General features: G+C 42.3%; 1 protein-coding gene across 1 annotated transcript; it reads left to right on the top strand.

Annotated features, from left to right (window-relative positions):
- Positions 1–20,744, top strand: LOC121295989 (chondroadherin-like). The gene is made up of 4 exons (XM_041221101.1): positions 1–854; positions 16,252–16,415; positions 17,587–17,732; positions 20,700–20,744. Exons 1-3 carry the CDS (start codon positions 75–77, stop codon positions 17,726–17,728), a joined length of 1,086 nt encoding a protein of 361 aa, XP_041077035.1. The 5' UTR covers positions 1–74; the 3' UTR covers positions 17,729–17,732; positions 20,700–20,744.
- Positions 20,745–27,084: the final 6,340 nt, after the last annotated feature.

The following is a 27,084-nucleotide window of genomic DNA, read 5'->3' as shown; positions in this document are numbered from 1 at the left end:
TAAGCCAAAGCACATTCCCTCCTCTCTCTCCTATTTGCTCAGCCACAGACCAGACAGAGCGACCAGCACCAGACATGTGGAGAATAAGCTTTCTGGTTACCTCTTTGCTAGCCCTGGTGGCCAGCGTCTCCCCCGCTCCAAGCCAGTGCCCCAGCCCCTGCCATTGCCACAGTGACCTGCAGCATGTCATCTGTGACAACGTGGGGCTCAAAAAGATCCCAGAAGCATCTGATGCAACACGTCTCCTCAACCTGCAGAGGAACCAGCTGCCTGTGATCCCCAGCGGTGCCTTCAGCAGCTTGCCAGGGCTCATCTCCCTGCACCTGCAAAGCTGCCACATCAAGGAGATCTCAGGCCAGGCCTTCAAAGGGCTCAAGAAGCTCATCTATCTTTACTTATCCAACAACGAGATCAGCATCATCAAGCCGGGCGCCTTCGAGGACCTGAGTGAGCTCACCTACCTCTACCTGGACAGCAACCGCATCAGTGACCTGCCCCGCGGCATCCTGGCCCCCATGATCAACCTCTTCACCCTGCAGCTGAACGACAACAAGATCCGCGAGCTGCGGGCTGGCTCCTTCAGCGGTGCCAAGGACCTGCGCTGGCTCCACATTAGCGGCAATGACATGACCTCCATCCAGCCCTCTGCCCTGGAGGATGTGGAGAACCTGGCCATCCTGCATCTGGAGAGCAACCGGCTGACTTCCTTCCCCAGCGCCGCCCTGAGCAAGCTACGCGTGGTGGAGGAGCTCAAGCTATCCAAGAACCCCATGAAGAGCATCCCCGACAATGCCTTCCAGTCCTTTGGGAGATACATTGAGAAGCTGTACCTGGACAACATGGGTCTGGAGCGGGTAAGCGCGTCTGCTTTTTAAAGGGGGGTGGGGGAGGGTATAGTCCAACACAGTGGAGTGGTACTGGTACTCACTTGTGGCTTGTTCAAGCGATGTCAGTTTTTTTTTTTTTTTTCTAACCATGACCATAAGTACTGAATTGAGCTGTCCCCAGCTATGTTCCAACAATGTCTTGTTAAGTTGAACCAGGGATTGTTGGAACAATGTCCTGCACTGGCAGGGGCTAAACTGAAAGCACCATAAGTGCTCTAATCTTTGGCAAATAGTTGATTAACTATGTAACAAAGTGGTTATGCATTTGTCAAAATGTTGTGTTAAATACCTAAGCATTTTATTAAAAGACCACAGATGTAATCACAATTGAAGCAGTAAAATTATACCTTCCATACACAAATTTCCATAGTTTTCTGTATTAAAGTTCCCTCTCTAAAACAACAACCTTTTTATCAGCATTAATTGTTACTAAATCTTGCCAGCTTCTTGTTACAGCAATAACGAAGGTTAATAAATATTTTTTGTTCAAATACTTGTTTACATTCTCTTTAATTCATTTTTATGTAAACAGTTGTTTTCTTAATCTTCTTCAATACTGTTACAAATACTGTTTTTTTTTTTTGTTTTTTTTTTTTTTTCCACATTCACAATTAAACCTTTTATGGATTCCAGTATTGACCCTTTTGTGCCAATGGGAGTGCTGGTGTGCATCATTGCTAGTAAGAAGTGTGGCTATGTGCTGCACATGCGGCACTGTAATCTGTCAGGACTCTACAGAAGTGAACTGGAATGAGTGTGAAGAGCCATGTTTGTATTTGTTACACAATTTAAAAGTCATAAACAAGTAGAAATACCACCTGGATCAAAAGTTCAAAATCTCAACACTGCCCACATGAAGAATGCAATAGTACCACCCTAATGAATAATGTAATACAGTGGTCCTGAAAGCTGTTCTTAAATTATGGATTGTGAACACATTTCTGGCGGGTCGTAGCGTGGGAAAATAAAGAAAGCTTTAAACACATTTTCCAACAAAAGTGCCACAGCAGCCTGTTGACAGCGCTGCTCGCTTATGCTGTGCTTGTACGTACTCGACATTTTTTTTTTTGTTTGTTTGTTTTCTGAATGGCTTTTGCCATACGATCAACCAATTGAATATCTGCATTGTCTGTTCGGTAGCCCAATCATAATTTAGCTGGGCGGGACAGGTGCAGGTACTGACTGTAAGTTTAACCAATAAGAGAGTCAAATAGCTGCCAAGTTTTACTCAGCTGTCCAATCATAAGCAAGAAGAGGCCGTTCACGGTATTCTGCATTAAAATTGACGGCGAGTGAGTAGCCAAAGGGAAAGTGAACGATCTGACAGCTGTCCAATCATTCGCGAGCAGAGGCAGGGTGTTAATATGTCGGGTAAGCCCTGAATTTCGCCGACTCTTATTGATAAAAATAATACATTTTAGTATTTAGAATTTCATTTTCTATCTCTGTATTTTTTTTTTTTTATTTCACCAGACACGGGAAACACCAAAGTATATTTAGATACGAATCCACTTTCTCTGACTAATTGTACTGGAAATGAGCGATCTTTAAAACAGAGTAGTGTTGACAAATTTGTTAAATTGAAACAAAGGGAGATGCTATCTACACTTGTTTTTTATTTCAGTTTATTCACGTTTACTTGTGTAAACATGCTATTTAAAAATATTTGCATTGCATATTTTGTGTAAATTATTTAAAGAGTAAGCGCAGCCCGCACAATTACTGCGAAAAGGCGGTGTGTAAGATAAGAACCAATGCAATAGTCAGCGTGCCCTTAGACAGCCAAGTAAGATAAATTTATGACCGTGCCAAAATTACTTTGCCTCCCGAACAAACAATAACAAGTTGAGCGTTTCGAATGTTGTATGCAATGTTGCAGATTCACTTCGTTTAAAAGGAAAAATAGTCAAATAATTATGCTGTTAATTTAAATAAACTGTCTTATTATTTATTTATTTATTTTTAAGAAAAAGAATGCACACATATATGTTGGTCAAAAACTCCAATATGTGGGGAAATTGCACCACAGCCGTCACACTGATCTTGTACCATTTTGAAACGCCCACCAAGTAAGCTCCTCAGAATGTTAGCTATCATTACAAAGCACTCTCATTCAATAGACACACACAGCTTCCTGCTAATGTACAGTACCAAGTGCCCAAATGCTCCACACCCTCTACCTTCTGGGAGAGAGCCGTCCCTAGTCCAACGTGCGGATAAAATATATGAATCAGGCTCAATTTACAATAGCAAATATATTAAATGATTACTTTTCACAAGTTTTTACAAAGGAAGATACTGACAACATGCCCCACATGTCATCCAGTTCCTATCCAGTTTTAAATAACTTTAGCATAACTGAGGCAGAAGTGTTAAAGGGCCTAGGAGCTCTTAAAATAAACAAATCCCCTGGGCCGGATGAGATCCTCCCAGTAGTACTCAAAGAAATGAAAGAAGTAATTTACAAACCGCTAACCAAGATCATGCAGCAGTCTCTTGACACAGGGGTGGTACCGACAGACTGGAAAATTGCAAATGTAATACCGATCCACAAAAAGGGAAACAAAACTAAACCAGGTAACTACAGACCAGTAAGCCTGACTTCTATTATATGCAAACTTATGGAAACTATAATAAGATACAAAATGGAAAATTACCTGTATGGTAACAGGGTCCTGGGAGACAGTCAACATGGTTTTAGGAAAGGGAGATCGTATCTAACTAACTTGCTTGATTTTTTTGAGGATGCAACATCGATAATGGATAATTGCAAAGCATATGACATGGTTTATTTAGATTTCCAGAAAGCTTTTGACAAAGTCCCGCACAAAAGATTAATTCTCAAACTGAACGCAGTTGGGATTCAAGGAAACACATGTACATGGATTAGGGAGTGGTTAACATGTAGAAAACAGAAAATACTGATTAGAGGAAAAACCTCAGAATGGAGTTTGGTAACCAGTGGTGTACCACAGGGATCAGTATTAGGTCCTCTGCTATTCCTAATCTACATTAATGATTTAGATTCTGGTATAGTAAGCAAACTTGTTAAATTTGCAGACGACACAAAAGTAGGAGGAGTGGCAAACACTGTTGCAGCAGCAAATGTCATTCAAAATGATCTAGACAAGATTCAGAACTGGGCAGACACATGGCAAATGACATTTAATAGAGAAAAGTGTAAGGTACTGCACGCAGGAAATACAAATGTACATTATAAATATCATATGGGAGATATTGAAATTGGAGAAGGAATCTATGAAAAAGACCTAGGAGTTTTTGTTGACTCAGAAATGCCTTCATCTAGACAATGTGGGGAAGCTATAAAAAAGGCTAACAAGATGCTCAGATACATTGTGAAAAGTGTTGAATTTAAATCAAGGGAAGTAATGTTAAAACTGTACAATGCACTAGTAAGACCTCATCTTGAATATTGTGTGCAGTTCTGGTCACCTCGCTATAAAAAAGATATTGCTGCTCTAGAAAGAGTGCAAAGAAGAGTGACCAGAATTATTCCAGGCTTAAAAGGCATGTCATAGGCAGACAGGCTAGAAGAATTGAATCTGTTCAGTCTTGAACAAAGAAGACTACGTGGCGACCTAATTCAAGCATTCAAAATTCTAAAAGGTATTGACAGTGTCGACCCAAGGGACTTTTTCAGCCTGAAAAAAGAAACAAGGACCAGGGGTCACATGGAGATTAGACAAAGGGGCATTCAGAGCAGAAAATAGGAGGCACTTTTTTACACAGAGAATTGTGAGGGTCTGAAATCAACTCCCCAGTAATGTTGTTGAAGCTGACACCCTGGGATCCTTCAAGAAGCTGCTTGATGAGATTTTGCGATCAATAAGCTACTAACAACCAAACGAGCAAGATGGGCCGAATGGCCTCCTCTCGTTTGTAAACTTTCTTATGTTCTTATGTTCTTATGTTCTTACACATTCGTTTATTTCAGTTTTAGGTCATTTTAAAAACCTGTCCAGTCTCAAATGTGCACGGTCTGCCTCTTTACATTTTAGAAGCGTTCCTCTTTAATTAGGGGTTTTGAATTTTAGAAAAAAAGGTAGGTAAAGGTAAAGGTTTACAATGCAGGAGGCTGACCTCCTGAAGCTGGCAAGAAGGGTTTCAGTGCATAGCATTTGTTCCTCTCCTTTTATATACTGCACGGAAATTGTGAAATGAGCCCAATGCCGTGATTTTTTCAATATTTTTAAAAAATTTAAATACATTTCATAATTACTATTTGTATTTCGTACAAAAAAATTAGATTAACTAAACTGTACAGCTCTGCTGTGTGCCTGCGTGTTATATTTGCCATGCACATAGTGCTGTGCAGTGATTATATCATGGGACTTCAGTATATGCAATCTAGGCGGGAAATTAGAATACTACACACTGTAAACAAGAAAATGGATGTCTTTAAAAATGTATGTAAATGTCTAACTGGCTAGTCCTAACCAAGCTAATTAGCATCATCAACCCTAACATTCTTAGAATGACTTCAATAACTGTTGCCAGATCATGCTCCAGATTGTCAGTGGCTTGAAAGGAGTCAGACGTTCCTTTTACTGCACTTTTTTGTGATTGTGTTTCATTACAGCGTGCAGCAATTGTTCCCTGTGCAATGGGATTCCACTGACAAACCTGAAGATGTTGTGCATTAGCACACATAGCCAGAATCAAGGGTGATGGGGGATGGGCCTCTTTAAACTTGATTATCCAATTTTCAAGGCAACAAGAAGCTCTGTTAAGAATTTTTCTGTTTTAATGTCAGTGGTGAAGACAGCTTCCTACTTTGCGGTCATTTGCTCATAAGCCAGACATTGGTTGTGGGTTGAGGCACACAGAATTTGTGTGCATTTGCATATTTTCGTAAAATTCATGGTGCGTTTCATGTGACATGGTTGCATCAGCAGCTGTTCAAGCCTGAAAACACAACAGCATCACAAAAGGTCCAGAAACTCCATTAGTGAAGCTGAATTGCAGAATTGTATAACCCAAAGTAAATGCAGTGATTTAGGATGGAAGTTTGGGTTCAGAGACCAATGTGCTATCTGTCTGTCTGAGGTGTTGTGAGAGCAAGGTGCAGTTTGTGGAGAGGACAGGCAGGACTTTATGTTACTCAACTCAGTCAGTAACTCAACAGAGTTTAACACACAGACCTCAGTGACGGCAGTCCCTCAACACCTAAACATATTTAGGAAAATGTTTACCCATAAAATGTCGACTAGAGGAGTTTAGCAGAGGACTCATGTTGGCAGCATGTGATGAAGGGTGGTAAGCACAGTCCCCTGAAGATTTAGCAAGACATCTACCTGAAAAAAAGGCTTTCCAGACAAAATCGTGTATTTTTAGGCATGCTAATTGGCCACCACCCAAGCGTGTGCAAGCTGAGTGCTATTTTCAGATGCTAGTTTATTTTCTCAATAGAATCCCCTGTAAACAGGCTGCAGAGGGATCCTGGTCGATAAATATAAGCACAGTGAATTAGGCTGCATGAGGAGCAGTATTTTTAAATTGCCATCGACCTGCTGAATAGACAATTGGGTCTATTCAGCAGCACTGAGCCCTCGTTCTCAAGCAGTGGAATTTTCCATCTTCTCTCACCTCAGATGGTCTTGCATAAGACACACATGTTTTTCTTTCTCTTTTTTGTTTTATAAGAGGGAAATCAGCTTTCAGAGATTCAATCTCTTGGCACCACCCCGAGAGGTTTAGCATTTCAACATTAAAAATGTTTGGCGGCCACTACCAGGTGGATGATCTGCTCTCAAAAAAGAACAATGAGTGAAGTCTTAACCCTTTATACACAGGATGTATGTTGGAGTTTGCATTACCTGGTAACTTTCATCAACTCTTTATATTTGCTATGTTCTGCAAAGCGAATGTAGTTTGTTTGGGTGCTCGTTTTATAAATAAACTTGCTCTTTTTCAATGTTTATTTAAGAAGCTCACAAAATGCCCTAATGAATTGCTCACTTTTTAGACATATTTGACTGGGTTCTTATTTGAAACGAGGGATGCAAGTCGGCTCTCATCGGTTCAGTTTTTTATCAACTCGTTCAACTGTTTCTGGCATCCAGACGGTTTTCAGTAAAACCAAAATGAAAATTTAAAACTGAACTGCATTTCTGAACCACAAAGAAGGCAGATTGAAAATGAATCTGATAGCGATGATTTCATTCGCTACCGCAAAGCCCATGTGGTAAATTTATTATTTTATTTATTTTTCTTTCATTTTGTTTGATCACTTTAACATTTAAAACCTAAAAAATTAACATTGCTAAACATAAAACAACAATGCAGTGTTAACAAATGTCATAACTTGTGCTGATAAATGTGTGTAAGTAACATTTATTTAGACCGTTTGGTGTATAGTAAACCTGATTTAATATTGATCATTTGTCCATGTGTAACAACATGATTTAAGAATTCAGATCATAGCAGGTAATTGCAGTTATTTGTTATAACTGTACATTTGGTATCGTTTTCAGAGGACGATGTCTGGAAAGGGTTTATATAGTGTAATAAATGCGACTGTTCATCTGATAACTAGAACCCAGTTTTAAGAATAATTTAGTTATTTAGCAGACGCTTTCTGTAAGTGTAAATGCAGTGTGGATTATTCGTGCGCATCATTTTTAAAACCGGCAATTTGCATACATGCTGTGTATGCATAGAACTGTGTGTTACTAATCGATGCATTTTGTATTATTTCATTACAGCTGGTTTTGCAGCACACTGGTAAACGGAAGAGAGTTGATTTAATGTAGTGCAGCATCAGCCACGGTCGGCAGTGGAAATGAGGCATAAGATGCAATTCATGTTACACTAGCCTTAAGAAGCATCTATCATGGGTACCTAACAAGAACAAAAAGCCAGTTAAACTCCAAAATGTATCAACTCTGCATAGCTGGAAAGTAGTGCCAGAGGTGTCCTATATTATTGCTACGGGCTACTGACAGGCTTGAGCGACTATGTATAAAGTTAAATCACTTAAACCTAATTCATATGGCAAGATGTATTTCACAAGAACAAAAACATGACAAGGAAAAAAGAATAGGATGTTGGTTCCTAGAATTTATTGAAAAAGACAATATCCTTGCTGCAAAATTTACAGAACCAAGTTCCAGAAAGTTACAAAAATGCCCTGGTGGATCAGCATCTACTTTGGAATTTGTTGAACTTGTATGGGCTACCGGTATACTGGCTCCCCAAAAAATAGAACTTTCTACTGGCGAGAGCCTTGCACCGTCCCTGCAGAATTTAGATTAATGTATTTATTATTATTTTTATTATTTTTATTATTATTATTATTATTATTATTATTATTATTATTATTATTATTATTATTAGAAGATGAACATTATGTAGTGGGCGAGTAGGATAGCCTATTGTATATTTACTACCAGTATTTTGAATGGAAATGCTTATATTATTTAGAAAAAGTGCTGGATTTGAGCTCAGTTTGTCTGGCCTTCTCTAAGAAATCTTAATATTTTATATATGTTTGTGTCTAGTGTGTATAAATATACAGTATATGTGTAGCAGACATGATTCAGTAGCTGCTACGAGACCCATCGCCACCCTGTTTTACACACCGAGTGTTAATTCAGTCTTTCTTTATTTTCGTTTGTTTTAGCAGAAAATAAAATTAAAACTGTCACATGCAGATAGCTTCAGACGTTCTCTTCCCTCAGTACCAATAACAATTCAAATCTGGGATCATGTTTTTCGTTACACTCAGACAAGTGTACCAATTCACAGTTAATTAAAAAAATACAAAACCACATAGAAGTTTTCTTTTTTTAATCCTATAGTTATTTTTTATTTATGTATTTTTTATTTATTTATTTATTTACAATTTATGAGTTTACAATGCACATTCATCCTCATTCAGTTCATGGGATTCCAATTGTTTGTTTTTTTTATTATTATTATTATTGTTCCTCTACAGACATACACACAGGCAAACCTTATGAGTTTTATTTTTTTAAACCACAAAATAAACAGAAAATGGCAGAAAATAAAGTGAAAACCAGCACATGCAGATAGCTTCAGGCGTTATCTACCTATATAAAACAATCATTTGTCACTAATAATGTTAAACAAACCCCACTTAATACAAGCATAATACTGTAGCGATCTAGGTTAATGCAGGCAGGCACATCACACACAGGCAGAGGGCGGGCGCGAATCCGGGACCTCTTGCACTAAAGCATAACGCCAATACCGCTGTACAAAAGAGACGGCTCCTTTGCACCTACAAGCCCTGCGGCTGCCTCTGTGCATGCTACAATACTACACGCTCAAAAGTTAGCGAAATAATAGCTTCCTTTTCAAGTGGAATGACAACCATTACTGAATGGGAAGAGCTTCTCTAATTGTAAATCACTGAGCATATATAAAAAAGCTGCCCTATCAGGTCCCTGCTGTGAGGAGGAAGTCCCTCCTGTCTCCTGCTGAAGAGGATCATCCTCACAGTATCATATCACCATTTTCTGGTCATAGATTGCCTCATGCTTTCTTTGTTCAGAAAATTGGCTGATTTGTACGGTTTCGACCTACAAATTGAGATACACGGTAAGCTACATATTAAGTGCTCTGAGATTGCTTATTGCCTTAGTCTCGTGTCAGTAGTTTTCTACTGATTAGAGTTGGTTTTGACCCCTCTATTTGAGATTGGCGATTTGCTTTGTTCTCTTCACTGCCTCGTGTAGTTAGTTTACCGTTGACAAGAGCTATTGTGGTGCTGTAGGGTGACCCCGCGGGCTCACGGCACCGTCCACTCGGCCTCAGCTACCTTCCAGCTCGGACCTACATGCTCATAGACTCTGACGCCGATTGACTTGGCTATATCAGCCTGGCATCGACCGCGCTCTCCTCGGCGACGACCCCAATGCCGATTTAACTCGGCACCGACTTGAACACCCTCCTCGACGACGACCCTGACGCCGATTGACTCGACGCCGGTTGAACATCTTCGGCGCCAACCCAGACGATGATTAAACTTGGCACTGGTCAGTACCGACCTCGGCACGACTGCTCGGCACTGACCGCGCTTTTCCTCCGCGCCAATTGACTCGTCACCAACCGCGCTCTTCCTCGGCACCGATTGACTCGGCACCAACTGCTCGGCACCGAGCCCGCTCCTCCTCCCTGTCAACTGCAACAGCTCAGCACCGACCATGCTTCCTCAGCACTGCCGTCGATACACTTGGCACCGATTGATAGCCCGCCACCATCTGCGTTCTTTTCAGCACCAACACCGATGGGTGCACCCATGACACCGACACCAATAGCCAACACTACCAGCTCGGCACCAACTGCTCGGCGCTCTACAGGGTTTTCCGCTGGGTTCCACCAGTGCGACCAATGTGCAGCAAAGCTCCCCAGGTAGGATGAACACACCTCCTGCGCCAGATGCCTAGGGCCAGACTACGTGGTCAAGGCACTGGCGGGTGAGTTGGACTGCTTTCTCTGCCAAAAGTTCTCAAAAAGAACAAAGCGTAGAAGGGCAGTCCTCTCCTCAGTAGAGTATCTCTCCTCGGGGCAGGGGAGAATGAGATCTGTGGTCCAGGGCCCACCCCAAAGGTCCTCTAGAACCCCACCCGACACTGTGACTAGGGATCTCCCCCATACCCCAGGGTCACCCTCACCTTCCCCACCAGCGGTGCAGAGGTGTAGGTGATGGTCGCCGTCTAGGCGGCACTGAGGGCGTTCCCCAGCAGACAGCTCTCCTTCCCCGCGTAGGCACAGGCACTCTCCCTTTGAGTCACCACAGAGATGCCAAAGCTCGGCTGAGCGGCATTTGTCGAGTTCGCAGAGACAGTGAGGGCCCAGTAGACCATGCTGGAGACCCTGTTGAAGTCTCAGGGTAGGATGCCCCCTACCACCGGGCAGCCCCAGCTTCCCCACTCCCGCTCTCCATCCCTGGCCCCACCTAGACCCTCCAAGCCCAAACAAGCCATCATTTACAGCATCAAGGTCGGACGTGTCTGATCTTGCCACTTCAGTTGGGAAGGCCACAGCGGGGGGCTCCATACCGCCCCTTCCGCATATATCACAGATGGAGGAGTTTCAGGCCTTAATGCAGTGCGCAGGTGCTGTCATGGACGTTCCCTGGCCGGCAGAACAGGAGGGGAAGGGGAACTGCTTTTTAAAGCTAAAAGGGCACCCACAACAAGCCCTTCCCTTGTGTCAGGACTTCCTGGAGCTGGTTTGCTCATCTTGGAGCAAACTGGAGAATGCTCCCTCAGGGTCCAGAACAGCAGAGTCCCTGCTACACACCGCAGGAGCCCAAGAAGCTGGCCTAGGCACGTTCCCTACTATCGGAGCTACGAACACGGTGCTGGTGCAAGGATCCACCTTCACCAGAGGGGACAAAGACCCCATTTGCCTGTCCAAGCCATGCAGGACTACTGACACCATGCTTAAAAATGCATGTGCATCGGCAGAGTTATCAGTCCGGGTGGCAAATGCAATAGCCATACTGGTGCATTAGCAGTCGCAGCTAGCGGCAAGGCTGCAGGAACGGGCAACTGAAGCAGACACGGGAGAGCTTCAGGCAGTGATGGGGGCAATGACTGACCTAATGCAGGAGTTAGGTCAGGCATGTCTCTAACGGCGCTGGTAGCTACTCACCGACACCTCTGGCTGACACCTTCTCGCTCCATCCTAAGTACCGCCTGCGCCCTAGGTGGCCTTCCCAGCCTGCAGGGGCAACTGGACCTGAATGCCGGCCTACACCCCAGACCAAGCAGGCCGGCAGAAGGGACCACCGCCGGCCAGAGGTAACCGGTTCTCCAGCTGGAGACCGAGGCCGGGGCCTAAGAAAGAGGTGCCCCCTCCCAAGCCCAAGGGAGACCACCCCTGAGGGGCTCTGGCTGCCACCTTCTTTCCTGGGGATCAAACTGAACTCTGTGAGCATGCTTGCCTCACTGTTGGAAGACAAGATTTGGTCGGTGGAAGTCGCATTCTCCTAATTCAGAGAAGATGCTCTTCTCCAGGTCAGAATATTTCAAAGGTTTTTGGGGCTGATGGCAGCTGCCTTGAGAATCATTATCATAAGGCTGCTGAGAATGTGTCCGCTTCAATCCTGGGTAAATACGCTCAAGTTGCACCTGGTCTGCGATCGATACTGGCTGGTGCGAGTGTCCAAACAATGCCGGAAGACACTGGAGTGTGGCTCTGCCCCGGAAATCTGTGCCTCGGATCTCCCCTTGGATCCCCTCACAGAAGGGAGGTTGTCATTATGGACGCCACCAGTCTGGGCTGGGGAGTGGTCTGGAATGGGAGGTGAATAAGAGGTCAGTGGAAGGGACATTGGCACCAAGCGCATATAAATGCCCAAGAGCTGCAAGCAGTAGCCATGGCGCTATCTCATTTTCGCCAGCAGTTAGCGCACAAACATGTGCTCCAGATGGACAACACTACAGTGGTAGCCTACATAAACCACCAAGGCGGCCTGCGCTTCCTGGGCCTTCACCACGCAGTGCATACACTCCTGTCCTGGACGCACAGAAACTTGTATTCCATCAGAGCAGTTCACCTCCCCGGTGTGGACAACAGGGCAGCAGACCTCCTGTCCAGTGGAGCTCCAGACAGCTCGGAATGGAGGCTGCATCCTCAAGTGGTGAAACAGATTTGGGAGAGGTTTCGTATGACACAAGTTGACCTCTTCACCACAGCCGAGTCCACTCATTGCCCTCTATGGTTCCCCCTATGAGAGGGATGGGGCCCCCTGGGAGTAGACATGCTAGCTTACCCCTGGCCACAGGGGCTCTTGTATGTATTCCCGCCGCTACCGCTATTACCCCTGACACTAGAGAGGATCAGGGTGGAGAGAGCCCTTGTTTTGCTGGTTGCACCTAGATGGCCGAGGCGCCTCTGGTTTGCTCTCCTCTCCAACATGTTGTTGGGCCAACCGTGGTAGCTCCCGCTACGCAAGGACCTCCTGAGCCAAGTGGAGGGGTTATTATGGCACCCGAACCCAGCCCAGCTACAACTCTGAGTCTGGCCATTGAATGGAGCCGTCTATCCAGACAAGGTTTACCAGATCCAGTGGTAGAAACAGTACAGTCTGCTAGGGCGCTGAGCACTAGAGCCCAGTAGTCATATAAATGGAAAGTTTTCCAAGACTGGTGCATTGCTGAGGGTCACGATCCAGTGACCTGCCCTATTGAGACAATCCTCCTTAAAACCACCTTAATACACCTGTTTGATGCGGGAAAATCCGCGTCCACTCTGAAGGTCTACCTGGCACCAATATCAGTGTACCACAATAAAATTGACACTGTCCACTGGGGCACACTTCCTGGCAGTGCAGTTTCTTAAAGGGCCTCAGAAGCTCTGTCCTCCGATGAAAAGCTTGGTCCCTAAGTGGGATCTGGAACAGGAGCTGTGGGTCCTTACGGGTCCCCCATTTGAGCCCATGGCTTCAGCAGAGCTGCACCCTGTTTCCCTTAAAGTGGTGTTTTTATTAGCCATTACGTCTGCTAGAAGAGTAAGTGAGCTTCATGCGCAGTCCATCGATGACACATGTATGGCTTTCACCGTAAATGACTCACGGGTAACATTAAGAACAAACCCAACCTTTTTTCCAAAGGTCTCATCATTCTATATTAACCAACCAGTGGTTTTGGAAATTTTCAGACATCCCCCGCACGAGTCAGAGGAGGACCGTAGACAGCATGTGCTTTGCCCGGTCCAGGCTCTGCGCTGTTACCTGCATAGGACAGCATCCTGAAGACAGTCCAACCAGCTGTTTGTCTGCTATGGGTCCCGCTCTAGAGGTCAGGCCCTATCGAAGCAACGTCTAGAACACTGGGTGGCAGATGCCATACGCTTGGCGTATGAACAGACAGACTCCCCCATGCCGGGGGACATTATGACCCACTCTACCAGGGGCCAGGCAACTTCGTGGGCTCTCTTTCATGGCGACTCCTTGGAAGAGCTTTGCAGTGCTGCTACGTGGCCAGGTAGTTGGACATTTGCATGTTTTTACCGCCTTGATGTTGCCAAACAAGCGAGGCCCTCTCTGGGCTCTTGGGTGTTGCAGGCGGCATGCTTCATGAGGGCTCTGAGGCTATCGCTGAGCGGCTGAACTGTCGGTAATCTGGAGCCACGACAGCTTTGGTACAGCTTCTTATTCGGTAGTGGTTGTCATTCCACTTGAAAGGGAACATTAGGTTATTACCATAACCCTGGTTACCTGAAAAGAATGACAACCCTTACCCGTCGAGATCATTTCACCAGCTGACCTCAAAGGGTATATTTCGAAAGAAAATGGTGATATGCTACTGTGAGGAAGATCCTCTTCTGCAGGAGGTAGGAGGGACTTCCTCCTCACAGCAGAGTCCTGATAGGATAGCTTTTTTATATATGCTCAGTGATTGACTGTAAGAAAGGCTCTTCCCATTAAGTAATGGTTGTCATTCTTTTCAGGGAACCAGGGTTATGGTAATAAGCTAACATTTCTTTCCTTTTACAAGCTTTACACAGTCTGGTGAAAGACTCATTATTTACACATAATGAATACATATTACAACATATTAAGAGAGAAAGTGTGAAACGCGATTTGACCTCGTATCAACAACAATGCAACTGAGGGATTACTGGGAAATTTCTACATGTGCTTTGTCTTAAAGTCGTATTCCCCAATTATTGATCTCCGATTACAATTAAAGTAAATGAACATTTTTCTTTGGATAAGTATATTGTTTTTATTTCAAATTTTGGTGAAATTTAAAAAATAAAAAATAACAAAATACACATGTTACATTTGCAGTCAAAATGTTTAGCAAATAATACAAAGCACTTTCTTTAGGAATATTATTGCAGTGCTACCTCGTAACTCGACCCGTTATAGTGCGAGATCGGTTACAACATGGTAAGATCGTGGCTCCCATTTCCCCCATAATGCAATTTCACTCACAAACATTGGGTTTTATTATTGTTTGAAATTATCATATTTAAACCCATATATTGTAATGACCCAGGATTTATACTGTTACATTGCTGGCCTACGGACCCTGTGTGTGTGTGTGTGTGTGTATGTGTGTAAGTAGGGAAGCGGTAAGCTTGCCTCAGCCGGGGTTGATTGACATCCGGGTATTAAACCCTTCTGCATTAAACCCTTCTGTGAATAACATCACTTTCCATCATTAAACCCTTTTGGAAATAAGATCACTTTCCATCATTAAATCCTTCTGTGAATACAAATGAAGCCTCTTCATATCATGACTGCCATGCAGGCATATTTCGTGCTATAAAACGGTTCATGATATAAACCAGGTTCCACATTTGCCTATGACAGCACATTACAACTGTGAATTAAAGAGCATTGTTTTAATACTGTACATTTAGCTGTTCTTTACATTGAAATAAATGCATATATTTTACTACATGACAAATATGTTTTGTATCATATACTGGAATGAAACATTTTGTGTCATTATTTATTGTTGACTGATGACAGCTATCAGTTAGGAATTGCACTTTTTTTTGTGTGCATTTGTATAAGACTATGTTAAAGAAGAAAAATATGGTAACATTGGTGTTTTGTAACTGAACTGTATACCATTAGTACCACCCACGCAGCATTTGATAGGCTGCCCAAAATGTCAGTTTATCAGCCTAGATGATTATTGGTTGTTAGTTGTGTTGAAGATTTATTATATTCTATGGTTGCTTAGTAAAGCATGGCCAAGCAGCATTTGAGAGGCTGCACAAAAAGTAAGAATTTGCTGGTTTGTGAGATAATATTAAGAGAGGTAATTTCTCAAAGAACCTATGGGGCATGGTGAGTTGTTTTTGAAAAATCATGATAATAAACAGGGTATGATATTAAGTGAGGTGATATAAAAACAGGTTCATCTTTAACATCACTTTCTATCATTAAACTAAACACTAAATAAAAATAGTCCTTCTCATCTCGTTCCAATAAAACATGCCAATAAAGCATATCACTCAATAGTGGAAGCAGCTGATTGGTTCATGGCAGGAATGGAGCCAGTAATGAGCAGGGACAATTTCACTCTCCAGATGACATGACCCAGGAAGTGCAAGACAATTTGCTTCTAGTGTAGTACCAGATAGCATGTTTTTTAAATGTTTAACTTTCTATTAAAAATGCTCATTTGAGATAGATGTAATCTCTTTAATTTAATATAGTGTTTTAAATACATAATTAAATTAAAAAAATAATTTCCTTTAATTTTACTTTTGAAAAAGGTCTGTCGCTTAGCAAGTCGTGCCCATAATGTCTGCTTACCCTGCACTGTACCTGCCTGCCTGCAGACAGTACCAGGGTCCTGGCGAGCAGTGCAGACAGGCCCCTCCCTAACAACATGTTCCTGCTCAGTTTTCAGATGGAGCATTTAACGGAGTCACAGCCCTCAAGTCACTGCATTTGGAGAACAACAAGCTCAACACCCTTCCCAGCAGCCTCTCCTTCACCACCATCCAGAACATGACAATCGCCAACAACCCTTGGATGTGCAGCTGCCCGCTCGCCCCACTGCGCAAGTAAGTGACTGCAGGCAGTGCCAGAAACACACAGAACAATACTGCCTGCAACCCTCCAACCCATATATAAACTACAGCCACAACCCCTCCAGCACAGGTAAAGCTCTACCTACAGCAGAAAAATTGTGCATTGCAATTTGGACACTATCAACCTTGATATGCCTAAAATCATATTAAATCTGTAATCACTAGGTTATGAATGGTACCAGACACAGAGCACAAATGTAACTACTTGTGGCAAAATGGTGTGCAGTGAGCAGGTGTAGAGGTGATGCAGTGCTGAAGACAATGACAAACAACAAAGGACTGGTGAAATGGTGGTTTATTTATAGTTCAAAGTCTGATAACAACAGTAAATAATAAAGAGAACTGGCAATACACAATGATGTGTGTTACTTAGTTAAATTCACGGGGTTCAGTCCCAAAATAATAGACATGGTATTTAAACACACACAGTATACACAAACACTGTCACAACTCCAAAGTGAGTGCTGTAGTGTTTGTGGTGAACAAGGTGCAGTGTTGTCCGGGTTTTGTGCTGGTGTAGCGACAACTATGGATCGTGTTAGCCATCTAATAACAACAAACACGCAGATTTTAGACACGACAAAACAAACAAAATACTCACGATAATACCTTTCTCCTTCTCCTTTAACCATACAAAGGAACAGATCACCTCTCTATGTCCCCTTTTGTATTGTCAGTCTCATCCCCTTGGTTAGCAATTGCAACCTTTTCTCCTACAATCCGCGGTTGTCACAACGCTTCCATTCCAGGTCAATGACTTTGTGTACCGTAGCTCCGCCCCCTTTCTAGATGAGCGACTTCCACCTAACCCTGGGAATGAATTGTCGGGCCATCCAGTCCTGGGCACTCCCTTTACACAGCGCCCTCACAGGTCGGGAGGGAGATTTATCACCAAGAATCATTCTGTCTCTGTCACACTACTGTATTTAGTTTTTAAATCAATTAAAATTAAAGGTATTTATTATTCACCTTAACTATTTACCTAGAACTATGATGTCACATTCACTTCTGCAGTCTGATTACAGTAACAATGTCAAAATTATAGTCAAAAACTATTATTAAAACTGCCCTATTAAACCAAATTGCAGCATGGGTCCCCACAGTGATGGGGTGTTAGAATGACAAGGCTATTTTGTGATTGCAGGTGGATGGACTCCAGCCGGCTCCGCCCAGAGGGTGCCTGCGCCGCTCCCTCTCAGTACCGAGGCCAGCAGGTCAGGGACAGCACCGCCTTCAACGGCTGCAGACAGAAAACAAAGAGGGCCAAAAAAGGGGCACGCTATTAAAGAGGTACAGGGCGGGCCTCTCGCTCTCTTCTCCCAGAGGCTACTGCACTGCACTTCATCTTACATTAGCATTCACAGTTACAATTGAAGCCATGACTTCTAATTCATTTTGTAACGCTGTACATTTCTGTACACATATTGATTTAAAAGCATGCACATTCTTATTGCAGCTTGCGCACAAAGTCGGTGTCGTACAAATGTAATGAGTTGAAAATGATTGTAATAGAATTTTAAAATGATTGTAATAGAATTTTAGCTCAATCGACTATATATATATATATATATATATATATATATATATATATATATATATATATATATATATATATATATATACACACATTTTGTTGTGTCAGTGCCTCAGAGTTTCATGCATTTAAATGAGGATTTTTTTCCACTTATCTACACAGGATGCTTCACATTGTTAAGGGGAAAAAAGATTTTATTGAGAAAAAAAATTATATATTACAAACACAAAACTGAAAGATCATAATTGGATAAGTCTACACCCCCTGAGTGGAAGCACCTTTGGCAGCAAACAGCTGTGAGTCTGTTGGGATAGATCTCTACCAACTTTGCACACCTAAATTTGGCAATATTTGACCATTCTTTACAAAACTGTTCAAGCTCTGTGAAGTTCCTTGGGGAGCATTGGTGGTCAGCAATCTTCAAGTCATGTAACAAATTTTCGATTGAATTTAAGTCGGGGCTCTGACTGGGCCACTCAAGGACATTTACCTTTTTGTGTAGGACATTTGCTTCAGTGTAGCTTTGGCTGTGTGCTTTTGGTCGTTGTCATGCTGAAAGGTGAACTTCCGTCCCAGTTTCAGCGTTCTTGCAGAGGGCAGCAGGTTTTCCTCAAGGACTTCTCTGTACTTTGCTCCATTCATTTTCCCTTCTATCCTGACAAGTGCCCCAGTCCCTGCCATTGAGAAACATCCCCATAACATGATGCTGTCACCACCATGCTTCACAGTAGGGATGGCGTTCTTTGGGTGTTGCACTGTGTTGGGTTTGCGCCAAATATAACGCTTTGCATTTAGGCCAAAAAGTTCCGTTTTAGTTTCACCAGACCACAAAACTTTTTGCCACATGGCTACAGAATTTCTTGAGTGTTTTTTTGCATACTTCAAACTGGATTGAAGGTGGGCTTTCTTGAGTAATGGCTTCCTTCTTGCCACCCTGCCATACAGGCCAGATTTGTGGAGTGCTTGGTATATTGTTGTCACATGCACACTTTGACCAGTCTTGGCCATAAAAGTCTGTAGCTCTTGCAAAGTTGCCATTGGCCTCTTGGTAGCCTCTCTGATCAGTCTCCTTGCTTGGTCATCCAGTTTAGAGGGGCGGCCTGATATAGGCAGGATCTTGGTGGTGCCATACACCTTCCACTTCTTAATAATCGTCTTGACCATGCTCCAAGGGATATTCAAGGCCTTTGATATTTTTTTATACCCATCCCCTGATCTGTGACTTTCAACAACTTTGTCCCGGAGTACTTTTGAAAGCGCTTTGGTGCTCATGGTTGAGTCTTTACTTTGACATGCACTATCCAGCAGAGGGAACCTACAGGAACTGCTGAGTTTATCCTGAAATCATGTGAATCACTACAATTTAACACAGGTGGAGGCCACTTCACTTGGTGTGTGATTTTGAAGGCGATTGGTTACACTTGAGCTAATTTAGGATTGCTATTACAAGGGGGGCGGACACTTATCCAACCAAGCTATTTCAGTTTTTATTTTTAATTAATTTTCTACAAATTTCTAGAATATTTATTTCAATTGGAAGTTGTGGGGTAGGATGTGTAGATAAATGAAAAAAAAAACAATTTTAATGCATTTTAATTCTAGGCTATAAGGCAACAAAAGGTGAAAATTTTGAAAGGGGGTGTAGGCTTTCTATAGGCACTGTATATATATATACAGTAGAGCTGTTTAAATCAGCCTTCTTGTGTGCAATCAGTTTACGACAGCGTACACAGGACACTTTATGGATAATAAATGATGTCAGTGATTCAGTGGCCTTAAACTAAAGAGCCTATTGTTCTGATCAGTTTCCTGCTAGCCTATCACTGTTATAAGCACTGTATTCCTTTCTAAAAATATGCTTTTGCCTTTGTATTCACGTGGAAACAGTCTTGTTTTCGTCTTCCTCCCTTTAAAAGTTTCCACAGCAGGTTTCCTGGCTCTGCATGGCAGCATGGAGATTTCCACATGTGATCCAGCTGCTGCTAAGTCCTTTGTATTGAATCAAGATGCTGTCGTGTCCTAGTGATGCGTTTCCCATTTTCTGGCTCTCAGATCCACATTTCTGGTTTCATGTTCTGGCTTGAAGGCCCTGCACGGACTGTCTGGCTCTGATATTCGAGTGCAGTGCCTTCTGGTTAACTCCCTTGATTTTCTTCCAACAGCTTAATAATTACCAGATAGCACAGAAGCATTTTTAGTTAAGTGCAATGCAAAAAGGGTGCATTTTTTTCCTATTTTGAATGAATGCACTGCCAGGATACTAAGACCATGAATATCATTTGGCTAGGTTCTGCAAAAAAACATTAACAGCACGCCTGTTAGATTAAATGACTATTTAATCTAATTGCACAAGAAGTAGCACATTAGTACCACTGTATGTATAGTGAATTGTATTGTGATCTACAACCCATTAGTATAACTGCATGCATAGTGAATTGTATTGTGATCTATATATTCAATATATCTATTATATTGCAACTTTAGTGGATCATTGCACCCATTACAAACCATTACAAAGCTGAAGATCCCCAGCGGTATGTCTCTTGGGAGAAATTCCCTAAATCTGCGCCACTGACACTGGATTATCCAAAGGAGTGGCACAGATCTGCTAGAAGCCCCCAAACTGGGGTGCCTCCTGTCCTTTGCCACCCTGGTCCTCCACCTCCCTTCTCTCCCCACTGCAGGCTGTTTGACTTCACTTTTCTCCTTGTGTCTTTCCACAGGAGAGAATGGAAAAGTCTGTCCAGGTGACCAGCTATTTCTGTGAAGAAAGAAGTCAACTGCTACTCTCAACTCAGCATCTCTCTAACCCTTCTTGCCCTTCCCTCTCTCCCCTTTCAGCTACTCTTGCTCTTTCCCTTCCCTCTCTCCCATCTCCTCTCCTCTCTCCACCACCCTCACTTGTTCCCTTCCCTCTATCCACTACCCTCCCTCTTTCCCTTCCCTCTTTCCACTACCCTCGCTCTTTCCCTTCTCTCTCTCCCTTCTCCACTACCCTCGCTCTTTCCGTTCCCTCTCTCCCCTCTCCACTACCCTCCCTCTGTCCCTTCCTTCTCTCCACTACCCTCACTCTCTCCCTCTCGCCCCCACCTCAACAGCAAAGAATTTCTCACCCCGTTGCCAGTCTCCACAAATTCCTCATCCCCAAGACAGCTCCACACTCGCCAGACTCCCGTTTACTCTCTAGGACATGATTTATAGCAAAATAAAAAGAGTAACTTCATGGATGCGCAAACTGGATGCGAGGGAGAGAGATGTGAGATGTGTTATTGGGGGGATGCTTTTCGTTTTCCATTGGCAAATTTGTGCATTTTGTCAGAGGTTTTACTCGGGCTGTTCTTCTCCTCTTCAGATATATAAACTCTCTTTGGTCACAATCAAAGCACTCAAGGGTATGATATTTACACATAAACACAGATTAGTGGATCAAACTGAGGAAGGGTTATAGCAGGACTGGCATAATCTCTAACAGCGTTTTCACACTAGGATTTACTAATTTAGCAAGCGCGCTCTCGGACAGACTACCTACTGGATACTGGGAGTAAATTCATGTAACTTATCCCAAGTTAACCTGTACTAGTTTCAATATCCAGTCATCGAGCACAGCAATAGCTCTGTAACCATTAACATGGTCAAAAAAGAGGGTATCTATGAAGGTACTGTGTGTGAAAACGGTGTTAAGAGTCCAGACATCAGAATTACTCATCCTCTAAGTGCGTGCCAGTAGAACCTTTAAGGCCAACCTCTTTTGCTTGCTGTACAGCCAGTAGACAGAAGCAGCTCAATACTTCAGAACAAGCATCCTTGAGAACTCTGTCAGTAGATATGATGTAGCTTCCAATGAGTGTGAAGTTGCAACTGTTTATCTGGGTGGGTAATAAATCTATTGTTCAGGGTTTTAAGGTATCATTTATTGCCTATAAAAAGTTGACCTATCTGAAGAAGCGCAATATCGAGTGAGCAGGAGGTCAGACAAAATTACCACAAGGTACAGATTACACCCGTAGGGGTTTGGGTCTTTTAGATAGAACTGGGGCGGGTGGATAGGTACAATGAAGTGTGGGGTGGGGGTCAGGGGTTAGAGTTTGGGGTTTGGGACCAATCCTGACTGGCTATCCCATGAGTAACTCTGCAGGCATGTCTCCATTTACAACGTGAACCAAACTTTTAAAGATTCGATTAGGGCGGGTCATATAGCGGTGAACCAAAACAACTGTCTGTACAACCAGCAGCCAGTATAGGTGACCTGAAATCGGGAATATACTCAGGTGGCAGAAGAGTAATGTAAAGCAGGGAGCTGCAATAGCCAGCCAGGTATCAATGAGCTGCAATAGCCAATCAAGTAACAATGAGTTTCAATAGCCAGCCAAGTAACAATGAGTTTCAATAGCCAGCCAGGTAAAAATGAGTTTCAATAGCCACCCAGGTAACAATGAGTTTCAATAGCCAGCCAGATAACAATGAGTTTCAATAGCCAGCCAAGTAACAATGAGCTCCAATAGCCAATCAGAAAGACAATGGGCATTGCAGGCGAACCCATTCACCTCTCGAGGCCAGGCTTCAAAGCTCATTCAGTACCACTATGAATTGAAAGGGAGACTATCTTCAGCTGGGCTTTGCAATGAAACCACAGGGCTGGAGTACAGGGCCTGCATTTACCTTAATGATAATTAAAGATTCAAACTTATACTTGAGACTCACTCATGCTGAACTCTGATAGAAATTGGCCTCCACCAGTTTCAACCACTAAAAAGCAGTAAGAAATGGTGATGTGTTCTAACAGCCAGAAATAAAAGCATGTCAAAAAATTATAGTACATTTTGCTGTAACTATTTGAACCATTAAAAGTCGAATGAATATCCAATTTAATTTCATAAAATCAAAGTCCATTGAGTTGAGTTCCAGTCTTCTCTAGATTAAAATCGCTCCCATCCTCCCCAGAACCCTTCTAAAAGTTTACTGCGGTAAAGGGAAAAACCCACACACCACACCCCGCAACCAAGGACCAAGAAAAAAAAGAAATCTCCCGAAAAAAAAAAAGAAAAAACCCCCCCATCCTCCCCAGAACCCTTCTAAAAGTTTACTGCGGTAAAGTCAATACAAAGTGTAGGCACTGTGAGTGCATCTTTACTGTGCCAATGCATAGCAAGGTAAACTTTTCGAAGGGCACAGCACATGGGAAAGACCTGTTTCAGTGCAGGACTGCTGCTCCAGTTTCTGCTGTGCTTGGCTCTCCTCCAGAATTTGAGTGAATGGTTGCCTCTCCATGCTGGTGTGGATTGTGTGGGGACAGGGCTGTGCTTGGCTCTCCTCCAGCAGTTGAAGGGTGAATGGTTGCTGCTCCGTGCTGGTCTGATGTGAATTGTGTGAGGACAGGGCTGTAGGTCGTGCAGGTCACTTTACTATACAGCTCTGCCAGGGCTGTGAAATCCATTCATTCTGTATTTCTGTTCAATACCATTAATAAAGCAGCAGCTGCCCAGTTCATCAGTCTTTATAAAACCATGTCTGCTAAGACTCTGTTAATTCTAATTATAATCTTTACATTTCATTCTAAGTTAAGATTCTATTTATTCTAATTCTAGTTCTTGCATTTCATTCTAGTAATATATACCTTTTTGTTGCATTTTATTTTAATAAAGTTTGTATGCTTTAATAATAAAAGTGTGTTGCGCTCGTGTTGTTTTTGTGCCTTTCCTCTGCCACACAAGCAACATGATGCGGACAAAAAAATAGAAACACCAGCCATAACACTGTCCATATGGAGTACGCAGGACCATCATAGTCTGGAATTCCTTCTCCCAAGTGCCTACTTTAATCCCTCTAGTCCGAGAGACATCCCATCTATACAGACTTATGTACTACAGTACTTACTGCAAGTGTTCCTCATTGTTCTGTCCACACCTGTAAAGATCAAATTTATATCCCTCTGTTTGTAAAGGGTTGCCACCTCACTGTCTGTGTAACACTGTTTGTAGCTTTGGTTTACAATATATATTTCTGGAGCGCCATCTAGTGGCCAAAGATGTGCAACACAGGTACATGAAAAGACCTCAAGAAAGATTTTCCAGGAAAAAAGTATTTTGGGAAATTATAAATTCATTTAACTGAACTAATACAGGACAATATTAATGGATGAATGAAAACACTGTGATTCCTTTCATATTATCTATGCCCAAAAAGCACACAGTAAGGAGATATACCATCATTTAGTGAGGTGAAACACAAGGTTATTTATTTGGACAGCGTTTCTTGGTTTCTTATGTGTTCAATTTTAACTATATTAAGTCTTTAAGGAGATACATGACCATTTGATAATGTAAATATGACTATCTGCAGTCTGTAAGGTGATATAAGCTATCAAACATTTTGTGACCCTCCAAAAAAAATGTAAATTTAAATCAGATTTTTTTAATACATTTCTGCCCCCCTTCCCTCCCTTTTACATTAAGATTGAAACCCATTGTCTTGGCTTCTGGCTGCCGTAGCTTCAGATCTGCTCTGCCTCGCTCCATTTCTATCCTTAGTGTAGCGGCGCAGCCACACCATAGCTGCCGTAGCAAAGGCATCTTCAGTCACTTGCATGGTAAAATGATGCAAGGCATCCTGGCATGGGAAATCGTGATGTATAACGCTCATGAAAATAAAGTAGTCAAAGGACGAAACATACTTAAAATTGAATTTTATCGTCTGTCTCACCGTACTAACTACTAACAAATCGTTTTGATAGCAATATATATATAATATATACTATATATATTTATATATTATATATATATATTATATATATATATATGTGTACACACACACATACATGTGTTTAACTAAAGCAGACAAAGCAAGTCTTCGTCTTTTCGTTGGACTGGAAAAACCTAACATAGGGTGTCATCCGAAAATAGGTCAAAATCAGTTTTATCCGTTTCACCTGTGGTCAATTAGTTTAAAAATACTACTTATATGCACACACACACACACACACACACACACACATATATATAATATATATGATATATATATATATATATATATATATTATAGTATAATTCATGAACTTGTACTTATAAGTACAATATTTGTTTTTAGAATAGAATGATGAATACTCGCTAAAAATAACGCCCTCTTCTTTCCACCTTTACCGACCCAATTGAATTGTATAGCAAGGGATTTTGATACTTCTGAACCCATAATTCTATTTACTTTGGTTTTAAGGTATGTACCACCGAATTTAGAGGTCTGAAAGAAAAAAGGTAAACTTTTCAGAAGAAAGATCTGTTTACAGGAGTATGTTAAAAACACTGTCCCTCTGCTCGTAAATCAGTAGGCCAAATTATATTTATTATTGTATTTATTTGGCCAATACCCCTTTCCAAGACAACTTACAATCGCTAAATGGTAAAATAAGGTTACAAACCCAAAGTGGCAAAAAGGATTAGTATATAACATTATACAATAAATGCATGTATACACATACATATACATATACACACACATACACAGTGCCTATAGAAAGTCTACATAGAAATGTTCACCTTTTGTTGTCTTATAGCCTGGAATTAAAAGTTTTTTTTTTTTTTTTCATTTATCTACACATCCTACCCCACAACTTCCAAGTGAAAAAATATTCTAGAAATGTGTAGAAAAGTAATTAAAAGCAAAAACTGAAATTGCTTGGTTGGATAAGTGTCCACCCCCCTTATAATAGCAATCCTAAATTAGCTCAAATGTAACCAGTCGCCTTCAAAATCACACACCAAGTCAAGTGGACTCCACCTGTGTTAAACTGTAGTGAGTCACATGATTTCAGAATAAATTCAGCAGTTGCTGTAGGTTGCCCCTGCTGAGTAGTGCATTTTAAAGCAAAGACTCAACCATGAGCATCAAGACACTTTCAAAAGAACTCCGGGACAAAGTTGTTGAAAGGCACAAATCGGGATGGGTATAAAAAAATACCAAAGGCCTTGAATATCCCTTGGAACACAGTCAAGACAATTATTAAGAAGAGGAAGGTCTATGGTACCACCAAGACCCTGCCTAGATCAGGCAGCCCCTCCAAACTGGATGACCAAGCAAGGAGACTGATCAGAGAGGCTACCAAGAGGACAAAGGCAACTTTCCAAGAGCTACAGGCTTTTATGGCCAAGACTGGTCAAAGTGCGCATGTGACAACAATATCCCAAGCACTCCACAAATCTGGACTGTATGGTAGGCTGGCAAGAAGGAAGCCATTACTCAAGAAAGCCCACCTTCAATCCAGTTTGAAGTATGCAAAAAACGCTCAGGAGATTCTGTAGCCATGTGGCAAAATGTTTTGTGGTCTGACAAAACTAAAATTGAACTTTTTGGACTAAATGCAAAGCGTTATGCTTGGTGCAAACCCAACACAGCGCATCACCCAAAGAACACCATCCCTATTGTGAAGCATGGTGGTGGCAGCATCATGTTATGGAGATGTTTCTCATTGGCAGGGAATGGGGCATTTGTCAGGATAGAAGGGAAAATGAATGGAGCAAAGTACAGAGAAGTCCTTGAGGAAAACCTGCTGCCCTCTGCAAGAAAGCTGAAACTGGGACGGAAATTCACCTTTCAGCATGACAACAACTCACGTGGAGACTTATCCAATTATGATCTTTCAATTTTGTATTTTTAATATAGAATTTTTCTCAATGAAAACTTTTTTTTCCCTTTAACAGTACAGAGTATGGTGTGTAGATAAGTGGAAAAAAAATCCTCATTTAAATGCATGAAACTCTGAGACACTGACACAACAAAATGTGAAAAAAGTTCAAGGGGGTGTAGATTTTCTACATGTTTAATATTGGGTCAGTTGCTATATATATAAGATGATGATGCTGGCAGATGTTGGTCAACGGCTTATTTTTCCACTTGAGAGTGCCACCACTAACCTTCGACCAGACACTGTCTTGTGGTCTGGATCAGCACGCCTTCATCTGGTAGAGTTAACAGTGCCATGGGAAGATGCTGTGGATGAGGCGTATGAGAGGAAGAAACTTCGGTATGCTCAACTAGCTGCTGAAGTGGAACAGTGAGGATGGAGAGTCCGAGTTTACCCAGTGGAGGTGGGCTGTCGAGGATTTGTGGCACACTCTA

Source organism: Polyodon spathula, chromosome 21 (assembly GCF_017654505.1).
Source record: "Polyodon spathula isolate WHYD16114869_AA chromosome 21, ASM1765450v1, whole genome shotgun sequence".
Classification (NCBI taxonomy): domain Eukaryota; kingdom Metazoa; phylum Chordata; class Actinopteri; order Acipenseriformes; family Polyodontidae; genus Polyodon; species Polyodon spathula.
Note: the sequence above shows the minus strand (reverse complement) of the source record. Positions and strands in the feature narration are given on the sequence as shown.

Bases quoted from the DNA above. Each gene is read 5' to 3' on its own strand.
- LOC121295989 (XM_041221101.1), top strand. From the start codon at position 75: ATGTGGAGAATAAGCTTTCTGGTTACCTCTTTGCTAGCCCTGGTGGCC. The intron at 855-16,251 runs GTAAGCGCGTCT...GTTCCTGCTCAG, and splicing joins ACAACATGGGTCTGGAGCGG to TTTTCAGATGGAGCATTTAA. The intron at 16,416-17,586 runs GTAAGTGACTGC...TTGTGATTGCAG, and splicing joins CCGCTCGCCCCACTGCGCAA to GTGGATGGACTCCAGCCGGC.